Below are 9,938 nucleotides of genomic sequence, written 5' to 3' on the forward strand. Positions count from 1 at the left end.
AGACGTTTACCTTGTGCGAGTAGGACATGTTGCTTACGGATAGAAGCCGCGTCGGTACAATTCATATGATGCACATGCGTGTCGTTGGGAAATATCCAAATTCAAAACAGTTTGGATCATTGCACGCAGCCCCGCACAGGCGGGAATAAGCACGAAAACAGCACACAATCGTTCAGCATGTGTTATGTATTGAGGAACTCACACAGGAGGACTACAGCCCCGGAATATCCTTCAATACGGCCGCAATATCTGTTTCACACTCCAGTTGCTCATCGCTATGCGAGAACAATGCTTCAAAAGCCACATTCGACTCCTCGGTCTGGTAGTACAAGAATCGGTTAGTACGTTCCCCAGAGCGCGCCATCGACGCAGAGCAGCTCACCTCTCCGTCACAATACTCATAGTCATCCCACTTCTCATCCTCCTCCGCATGGATTGTCGTGAGCATCTCTCTCCGCACTGCAGACAGCCCGCCCTGGAACTGCATGCTCCTGTCGTCCGACTTGCGCACAGAGACCTGCACCTCCTTCGCCTCCGCCGCGGGCTTCTTCTCCTTCTTCGGTGTCGGCGCAGGGGGCGGCTCATCAGGGTCCGGTGGGGGTCCGTCGTCCGAATCGTCGTCCTCATCATCACCCCGGCGAGAGCGCCTCGTCTTGCGCGATAAGATGTCCATGTAAGTCAGCGTGGGCCGTAGCTGGTGCGTCTCGGTGATCGGGTGCAGGTGCAGCTGGCCTGCCGCCTTATCGTCAGCTACGCTGGTAATCATACGTTCCTTGGCTGCACGCACCGTCCCGCACGATTCCAAGCACGTAAGCACCCAGCTGGGGGACCTGCTCGCTCCGCAGGCGCGTCTCAGACAGGCGCGGCTCCTCGCCCTCCCTCTGCTTCATCTTCGGCAGCTCCTGGTTCTTCTCCTTGTCGTCTTCCACTCTGGATTTCCCAAGCTCCTTTGACCGCTCGACATTCCAGACCTCGGGGCGCGTGTCGACAGGGACGTGCACCTCGATTCTGCGCACGCCGGGCTTGACGCGGGCGCGGATGCGCTTGCCGCTGGCTACGGCTGTCGGTGGGATCTGCAGCGGTCGCGTAAGGAGCGGAAACTGGTGTATGTGGACATTCGGAACAAGTGAGTTGGTGAAGCGGATAGGCAACGCGCTGACGAGTCGGTCCTCGGCGTCGTTCATGGTGATCAGAATGGATGAAGATCGGAAACTTAGCCGGTGATTGAATACGATTTCGATCGCGATTCGAAAATTGTCTCCGACGCATCCAAGGTCGGAGTCCGAGGCTTCCACACTCCGAGGCTCATGATCAGGCAAATGACATACTGATATCTCAAGTTGTAAATTATAAAATCATGTTTGGTACGAATATCTTATGCGTAAGGTTTCGACAAGATAATACAGGACTGCAATATGGTACACGAATGCGAAAACAGGATACAACGGGCGACATGGGGACAGCAATTAGCTACCCCTTCTCCAATCGGTATCCAAATCTGGCCGGTCTGAATAAGTTCGCAAAAGCGTCCGTGGGTCAAAAGAACGTGATAATTGGTCATAACGTGACCGCATGTCTGCGAGGTCGATTGGCGGGTATAAAGTATCCATCTGCCCCTCAGCGGACGATGCTTCACGATCCTCGGAAGTGTACGCATTGTCGTCGGGAACAGAAGGGAGGGTTGGCAGCACAATAGCAGAATCCCACGAGAATGCTGGTTGAGCCGGATCGCATGAAAGTGAATGTGCGGCACGGTGTGACGATATCGTCGATGCTATGGAGGATTTCCGCGGCGTGGGAGGATGGAGTCGTGTATGAGGCGAGATGGGGGTATCATCAGACTTTTCAGAGCCTGAACAGCTACTCGTTTCAGATTGCATTGATGGAGCCCCACTGCGCCGTGAATAAAGTTGAGCTCCTGCATGTTCTTGCGGAGATTTTGAGCGTCTGGACCGTCTCGCGAAAAAGACATTTGTATAGTCGGGATCACTGTGCAGAATGCGGTCCCAAGCAGAGGGATGCTGTAGAACAGCTTCTAGCTCGTGCCGCCGAACGACTCGCCTAAAGCTGTGCATCGTAAAGAGAGATATGATGACCCCTAGAACAAACAGATTTTAACAAGGGGCACATTGATCGCGGTGTGCAACATACAGTCTAGCATTATCCATCCGTCGGATCCAAGGAAGACCTGCTTGTTTACCCCAACCAGCATCACTATGGCAATGGCCAAGAACATCACGGCGAGAAACGTCGTGTATAGCAACTATGGGATTCCCATTGGCCAAGAAGACAACGAAAACTAAACTGGGTTCGCACCTCATCGCGAAGCATCTTCCGGAACAGTTCGATTCGAGTAAAATATCTGATTGATTTACGGATCGCAGCGAGAGGCGACCATTGAGTAGAGCGGGGCGTTCGCGTCGATTGATTTGGCTCTATTCTTGATGTTCGCGGAGATGCGTCGCTAGAACTAGGCGGGACCAGCGCGCGAGGAGGCTGAGGAATCGGGTATTCCCCCGGAAGAGAAGACTTGCGTTGAAAAGCAATGGCAGATGGATACTCATCGTCAGTCCATAGACGACGCAATCTTGACATGAATGTCCGAGAGACGCCACGGAGAGAGAATGTATGTACGGCAGACAGGGAATGTGATTGAACTTGGGGCACATAGTCCCACCAACCCCGACGTATGCAGGTGCTCTCGCCGCTCTGTTTGGCACCATCCACCGAAGAGTTCACGGTGCCCTCCTCGGACATTCTTAAATTGAGCCGAGCTTCTGCACGTGTCCGGTACGACTTCCAGATTGCAAAGAGAACTGGGAATGAACGTGCTGAATATCAAGCGGTCGAAGGGGGAGAGGTAACCTACAACATAAGCATATGACCGCAGTTTCGACAAACGCCGTCAAGATGATGGCAGATGTGATCCAATCAACATTTACGTCCTCACATATGCCTACGAAACGAGGATGAGCGTCCTGTGGGGCGGGCAATAAGAAGCTGAGCACCATATATCGACCTAACTGCCTGGTAGCGTGAGACGGATATACCGAGAAGGACCATCATGACTGCGCCGGCGGCAAGCAGAAAGGCGAGGACAATAGATGCGTTAGCGAGACATCGATAGGCCTTGACGCCGAGAATGCCGGTGATCTGTGGGGACGCTGGGGTTGAGGGGCCGAAGGCGGAGGGACAGAGGGACTGACCATGGTATCACAGGACATCTGGACAAAGACCTTCTTTGCGGCGCCTATCCTGGGACGAATCGATATCAGACAATATGCGATTGACGGAGGGGGGGGAGGGACGCTCACGCAGTGCAACTGACGGATTGATTAAAGTCGGCGATCACGAGGGCGAGGGAGCCCAGGAGGCCGAAGAGCTGACTGATGAGGAGGAGATAGAAGAGGGTCTTGTCCTTGACCCTGCTTCTGCGGATGAAGGAGAGGGCGACGACGGTGTTGCGGAGAAAGAAGACGGAGAGGGCACCTGCAGCAAAGAGCCAGAGCTTTGGGATGTGGATGTGGTCGAGGTAGAAGGGGGTGAGGAGAGAGCCGTCATTGAGGGCGTAGTAGACGGGCTGGAAGGACTGGAGAGGGACAGAGTGGTAATGAGTGTACTGGGGGAGAGTGAGATGGGCGTCGAGGGAGACGAGGGCGGAGTCGCCGTCGGGGGAAGGGGTAAAGAGCGGGATGATCTGGACGAGGGGGGCGGTGGGGGAGGGAGAGGGAGAGGGGGCGTAAGGAGAGGGGGCCATGGGAGGAGGAGGAGAGGAGGCGGAGAGGACATGGGCAAGTCGTCGGAGGAACTTGATCAGACGTTGAAGGGAGACGGGCGGCAGCCGGACGTGGCCCACGACATAAGTCCTTTTATGGCCCCCCCACGCGGCTCCCCCGCCCTGCGATCGGCCCCGTCCTCGATCGCAGGCGTCTCTCGGCCCTTGCTCCCTCCCTCCATGCCGCCCGCCCGCGCCCGCGCCCCCGTCGTCGTCCTCACCGGCACCCCCGGCACAGGCAAGACCACCCACGCACAGCTCCTCCAGCAGGCATCCCCCGTCCCCCTCCAGCACATCAACGTCGGCGACTGGGTCAAGGACAAGGGCCTCTACCAGGACTACGACGACGAGTGGCAGAGCTACACCGTCGACGAGGACAAGGTGCCCCCACCGCCCCCTCGTCCTCCGCTCCCCTAACCCCCTCCCAGCTCCTCGACGAACTCGAGCCCCTCGCAGCCGCCGGCGGCATCATCCTCGACTGGCACACATCCGACATCTTCCCCGAGCGCTGGCCCGACCTCGTCGTCGTCCTCCGCTGCGATCACTCAAAACTCTGGGATCGCCTCGAAAAAAGGTCTGCCCACATCCCGCCCTCCGCCTTCCGTGTCTGACCGCCGTCCCACAGAGGCTATCCGCTCAAGAAAATACAGGAAAACAACGAGGCTGAGATCATGGAGGTCGTCCTCGACGAGGTCCGCTCGTCATATCCCCCAGAGATCGTGGTGGAACTCCAGAGCGAAACAACAGACGATCTGGAAGCCAATGTTGCACGCATTGTCCAGTGGATAGAGGCTTGGAGAGAGGACCATGATACATCCGATCAATAACCATCATTAGCATCGAACGTTGGTATGATACACTTCAGAATCGCAGCGAAATATACAAGGTATGTGTAACAACTTCCACTCAGGTCGGCCCTATCACCCACATCGCCTTGCGATCCTGCAGAGGGAACCCCCCAGGGTTCTCCATCTCGTTTCGTTGGCGCTTCGCAGTCGTCTTCTTGCCCTCCGCTATTCTCACTTTCTCAAAATAAACATACCTATCCTGGCGCGTTACTCATCTGGGGATGTAAAAACGAGTCGACTTACGCGGCGTAATAGGTGCCGTTACCGGCGCCTCCGGTAGGTCCGCTTGCTTTCACTGAGTGTAAAGGCGCGTTAGAATACGTTGCTATGAATATTTGCAAGCACCACATACTAAAGCGTTGAAAGGAGTTGTTGTTGATGCCTCCAATGTCCTTAAGCCAATGTGTCACCTCAATCGAAAAGGTTAGACTCCAATCATTCCAGAGCGCGACATATCATTACCTTGAAGTCCGGCTGCTTTTGCAACAAGCGAATCCTCCGCCTAATCTCGTTGCAGTCATCGCTACGAGCAGACCACGTCGTCAAAACACGCTAGGAATGCGAATCGTATGACAATAAAACGCACTAGACTGGCACACCATCCTAAGACCAGAAGACGCGTCAAGCATACGATCTAGAGCCGATTCGATTGACGCGTCCATACCTCATCTTCGCCCTCAAGCACGATCTCACGCCAGTTCTTAGTCTGGGCGGGCTCCTTAGCCTTCTGTCCCTTCGAACTGGATCCCTCCGGTGCGTCGGACACGCGCGCTTTCTTCGCGACGGCGTTCTCTTTCAGGGGCACCGCGCTGGCGGGCGCGTCGGCTTCGAGGACGTCAGACTTGCGCTTGGGTTGCATGGAATCCAGTCAGTTAATTGGAAAGCGGCGGGGGCGGGAAAATAATCTGTGTCGGGAGGTAGAAGTAAGAGATTAAGCTAAGTAAGGAGGATTTTTAACCTTTTATAGTGTGCAGGCGGTAACCGAATGGAGCGAATCGTGCGCGGTACCGCGTTTCGCTTAAGTGCAGCCTGAGGCCCTGAGCCATTGTCAATACCAACGCCATCGTATCGGGCGCATCCCGTGATCGCGACAACGTCATGCTTCAAATGGAAAATGTAGGACAAGTCATCTAGTTACACCCTGTAGGGTCGCACGAGATGCTGCAAAAATCATGTTACGATCCACAAGAGGTATGATACAAATTATGATGCAGATCGGTCTCGAGCTTTGGGCCGGACGTGTGGCCATCAACAGTAAGTACCTTGTGTTACGACTTACTACTGCAGGTCGCGACTGCGATCCACCAGGGGGAACCGGTTCGAACAAGTTTCATCATCATTCCGCAGGTTTTTTTTCCGATGTGCACTTTCTCAAAGCATATGTACGCAGCGCAGTAGTTCCTATTGTTTGCATCATTGATGAGTGTACCGCACATTCACCAGTGAGGGAATCGCATACGAGAGGGTAGTAGGAAGACTTACAACACTAGCACTAGGGATTACAGTTGATTTCGCTGATCTCTCTCGGCCGAGGGGTGCCCATCCAGATACGCGTTATCTTGAATTTCGGTCACCAAGGGTGCAGATATTCCGTTTCATATCGTTACAGTCGACACTGTAATTAGCTGTAAGAAAGGTATTCCTTGCGCTTAGTGTATGCATTAGACCGGCACAACACCATAACATGAGAGATGACATTTCGCGCAGGCCAGCTTTCTTTGACGCGATTGCTTCACATAGAACCCGGGCCGAAATGTGCATGTTCGATGTCTATAGAGATGGTGTAACTCCCATGGGATAATATGAAAAACGTACTGAAGGCGATCAAAGTGATACTGAGAGTCTGTTGGGGGACTTTCATAGATAGCGACATTCCCGTAGCAGATATACAATGGAGGAAGAAGGTATGCGCTGGGACGCGAGCCGAGTCTACGCGTGACGTCACGACGTGACGTCACGCGGGGAAACCATGGGCGCTCCCTGTGGTTAGGCGCTACGAGACTTGGGACGCGCCATTGGGCAACACAAATAAGTTACGAGACCGCTCCAAAACGATGGTGGGAAGAATATCGGAGGGACCAGAATCGGACGCAGCAAGCGGTGAGCATCACATCTTCACCTACTCTTACTGTCTACTGTTCAGACCATGGGCCGCTCTACTGCTAAAAGACGCTTACGCATATTGCGCTCAGATGTGGACCAAATTCACGACGACATGGATGTGGACGAGGAGGATCCCCAACAGGACGAGGATCTGGAGGTCAGCCTGGATGAGGCGGCCGACGACAGGGATGTGGAGATAGAGGAAGAAGAGCTACCGGATGTGAGCGCTTTCCTACGCCTGTCACTTGACTTGCAGACAGAAACACTGCACTGCCCCGCAGGATACCTCTCAGCTTGACGCTTCGCCAGCTCCGGAGGAGCAGGAGATGAAGCCTGTGCAGCAGCCGCGGCTGAAAATCAAGTTGAAGCTCCCGGCACATGGCGGCTCTACCGCCGCGCAGACGGAAAGGTCCACCCCAGATGAGACTGGGGCATCTTCCAGTCGTCGGGGAACGTCGCGAGGTCAGAGACATTGCTTGAGATTGAAATAACCATAGGTCGACTGAATCGGAACTTTCGTAGACTATGACGTCGAGTCCGAAGACGAAGACGAGCCCGAGGATGACGATGACGACGACGCGGATGGGGCTCAATCTACGCGCTCTACTTCCGTGGCTACCACGGGCACCGCTGGCAAGGCATTGACCGCACGACAGGCAGTCCTCGCCAATGTCGTTGACTCTTCCCATGTCTCCTTAGGTTTGGCCGTTCTCTTTGACAGCGGTTCCACTGTCCTGACATTATCTGCATTGCTCTTGGCCCATGACGGTCTACGATGCTGTGTGTGGCGCAGGAGAACAGCCGAATTCTCGCAGGAAAAAGCCGCTGACGCAGGACGAGATCGCCCTTAAGCGAGAAGAGACGGCGCGCAAGCGGAAGAATTTGTCTGAGAAGAAACTCGAGGATGAGAAGGTGCCTGATTTTATCTCTGCACCACGAATCGGACTGACTCGCGTGGCGCAGACCGAAACAATAAATCGACTGCTGAAGAAGCAGTCCCGTGCAAAGGGTAGGCGAAATGCGCTTTCCACAGCGGAAGATCGGCCTAGCCACGCTGCTTCGACCGCCAATGGTGCCGACGTGGAGGGTGAAGATGGGCAGGCCGTTGTGGTATCCGTGATACCTACAACGTACAGGTGGAAATCTACCTCTCGAAGCGCGGACGATGATCAGAACGGTGGAGAGAAGAAAATGGCGCTTTCATTTTCGGTCCCTGTAGGGGTCCTGCAATCGCTTGAAGCACAGAACGCAGCCGCTGTGCATATGGCGGCCGATCAAAGACACCTACGTCCACAGCCGCAATGTGACGTGCTAGGGTGCACGGCGCGACGAAAGTACCGATTAGTCAAAGATTGGGAAAGGGGTGCTTGTGACATGAGCCACCTAAAGTTGCTCGAAGCTCAATCTGCTTGATCAGTGTGTGTACCTAACCCCTTTCATGCTCAGCTGTCACCTGCCGGACACAGTACTTCTTGATTTATCTTTATTGCTATAATACAACAGGAAGAATTTTTTTTCTGGGCCCTTAATGCATTTTACAGTTGCGCAACAGCTGATGTCATCCATTTTATATAGTAGCATGGAACATCATATCAGCCGGGTAGATATGTACAACGGGCGCGCATCCCGTCCGATATGATGTAGCCAACCACTGCAGGTCCGCAATCACAATAAACCTAGGCAACGAAACATAGACAGCGTTATGGAAATACACAGTATCACAAGAGACGATGACGGGATGGTCAGGACCGGGGACGCAAACGCAGTCACAGGGAGAAAATTCCCATTGACCTCCTGCGTCATGACGACCATTGTCGTTGATAACACCGTCTTGCTTAATACCACGAACATGAGTGTCAGTCCCTTTCTGATTACGATAGTGCAATTTAGATGTGGATAAGACTCACGTGGATGTGAATTCGAGAGTTGATGCAGACGCAGTGGTCGTGCTTACTATGGTCTCTAAGGATGTCAGCACGATGGTGATTGACTCTGGCGCGGTTGTGGTAGCGGTGACGGTGATGGGCATTTCGGATCCATTGACAGTGGCCGTCGTTGTGAACGTCTTGTAGACCGTGCTAAAGCCGGAGACCCGCGAAGGCGAGAGGGCGGACGTCTCTGACGAGGGAGGTTCTATTACGATCGTTGCGGGGAGGCCAGATGGTACAACGGTCAGCTCTGACGACACGGCTGTCACTGTGATTTCGGCTGCATCTGTAGCCGACAACGTAGTTTGTTGCGTCGTGTTCGGTTGGAGGCTTGTAGCCCGTTTCACTGGTGGTTGAGCGTGGAATGAACGGTCCATATCAACACCTGGATATGTCTTGCATGCGTGAGAGGGTAAATCATTTTGTATTGTCACAGGAATCACTCCAAGACCATGATCGGCCGAAGTGTGAGTCGTGACCTTACCCACAAATCAGCCAGGGACGGGATTTTCAAGACGAATTCGAAACAGCATACATGATACTCCCCGCTATGCAGGCATGAAGGGATGGGCCACTTGTAGCGTATAGTCACGCCATTGTTATCCCACTCCTGTGCAAGGTGGTCCGAGCGAGAACGGGCCAATATCGGAACCTGTACCGAGCCATTTGACAGCTCAATCTTCATCCCCAAAGTTTCAAGAGATATCGAATCCTCTCCGCTCCGATGATGTGCCTGCGAGAAAGTTAAAAACAGGTGAGACCCTCGGCCGTGATATGCATACCCGAAGGGCGATATCCAGGGTGGTTCCGGCTTCCACGTTCCTAACAAAGTGGGTTAGCAAATTCGTACAATTGGAATGCAGAGGTAGATATTATACGTGTTTGGAGAAGGCGATATTACTGTGATCACATTCGGTGGGAAAGCATGATCCGAACCAGTTGCCGCAGCGAGCGAGGGGGACAGGCTTATGAAGGTGATGCAAAGAACGACATGGTAAAGGAATGCTAGAGACACTAAGATGGAGCGAAGGTGAGCCGGCACCTGAATGAACATCGTTCACATAAGTTGTATGTGATGGCAAGAGAAAAGGTCCCTGCGCCAGACAGCTGACCGCAGCGTGACGGAAAGAGGAAAGACGAGGCTCGGAGGATGGATACCATCGCAGGTGATGTTGCCACGACGATTGCCATATCCGTCAATGTGCTTCGATCGAGATCTGGATCTGGCGAGGGTGTGGCTGGTCGTGGCCCGTCCAGTGGCTGCTTCCAACCTCGACCACAGCC

At 53.9% G+C, this 9,938-nt stretch overlaps 6 protein-coding genes across 6 annotated transcripts; 2 read left to right on the plus strand and 4 right to left on the minus strand.

The window, feature by feature from the left end:
* Nucleotides 1-211: 211 nt before the first annotated feature.
* On the minus strand, nt 212-1,184 carry FIBRA_02957 (uncharacterized protein; the record flags this gene model as incomplete). The annotated part of the gene is made up of 3 exons (XM_012324804.1): nt 212-319; nt 383-732; nt 788-1,184. The coding sequence occupies 3 exons, from the start codon at nt 1,182-1,184 to the stop codon at nt 212-214; spliced, it is 855 nt and encodes a 284-aa protein (XP_012180194.1).
* A 282-nt stretch (nt 1,185-1,466) lies between these two features.
* Nucleotides 1,467-3,757, minus strand: FIBRA_02958 (uncharacterized protein; the record flags this gene model as incomplete). Its single annotated transcript, XM_012324805.1, has 7 exons — nt 1,467-2,098; nt 2,152-2,263; nt 2,317-2,816; nt 2,870-2,956; nt 3,009-3,153; nt 3,207-3,255; nt 3,315-3,757. The coding sequence occupies 7 exons, from the start codon at nt 3,755-3,757 to the stop codon at nt 1,467-1,469; spliced, it is 1,968 nt and encodes a 655-aa protein (XP_012180195.1).
* Nucleotides 3,758-3,787: 30 nt separating this feature from the next.
* Nucleotides 3,788-4,602, plus strand: FIBRA_02959 (uncharacterized protein; the record flags this gene model as incomplete). The annotated part of the gene is made up of 3 exons (XM_012324806.1): nt 3,788-4,156; nt 4,204-4,349; nt 4,401-4,602. The coding sequence occupies 3 exons, from the start codon at nt 3,788-3,790 to the stop codon at nt 4,600-4,602; spliced, it is 717 nt and encodes a 238-aa protein (XP_012180196.1).
* Nucleotides 4,603-4,681: 79 nt separating this feature from the next.
* On the minus strand, nt 4,682-5,482 carry FIBRA_02960 (uncharacterized protein; the record flags this gene model as incomplete). The annotated part of the gene is made up of 6 exons (XM_012324807.1): nt 4,682-4,817; nt 4,867-4,918; nt 4,976-5,015; nt 5,086-5,146; nt 5,210-5,226; nt 5,288-5,482. The coding sequence occupies 6 exons, from the start codon at nt 5,480-5,482 to the stop codon at nt 4,682-4,684; spliced, it is 501 nt and encodes a 166-aa protein (XP_012180197.1).
* Nucleotides 5,483-6,769: 1,287 nt separating this feature from the next.
* FIBRA_02961 (uncharacterized protein) lies at nt 6,770-8,139 on the plus strand (the record flags this gene model as incomplete). Its single annotated transcript, XM_012324808.1, has 5 exons — nt 6,770-6,946; nt 7,008-7,188; nt 7,249-7,449; nt 7,520-7,638; nt 7,690-8,139. 5 exons carry the CDS (start codon nt 6,770-6,772, stop codon nt 8,137-8,139), a joined length of 1,128 nt encoding a protein of 375 aa, XP_012180198.1.
* A 490-nt stretch (nt 8,140-8,629) lies between these two features.
* Nucleotides 8,630-9,708, minus strand: FIBRA_02962 (uncharacterized protein; the record flags this gene model as incomplete). Its single annotated transcript, XM_012324809.1, has 4 exons — nt 8,630-9,133; nt 9,190-9,387; nt 9,437-9,476; nt 9,533-9,708. 4 exons carry the CDS (start codon nt 9,706-9,708, stop codon nt 8,630-8,632), a joined length of 918 nt encoding a protein of 305 aa, XP_012180199.1.
* Between the last annotated feature and the right edge of the window lie 230 nt (nt 9,709-9,938).

The sequence above is a fragment of the Fibroporia radiculosa genome (assembly GCF_000313525.1).
Source record: "Fibroporia radiculosa TFFH 294 genomic supercontigs, scaffold1521, whole genome shotgun sequence".
Taxonomy (NCBI): Eukaryota; Fungi; Basidiomycota; class Agaricomycetes; order Polyporales; family Fibroporiaceae; genus Fibroporia; species Fibroporia radiculosa.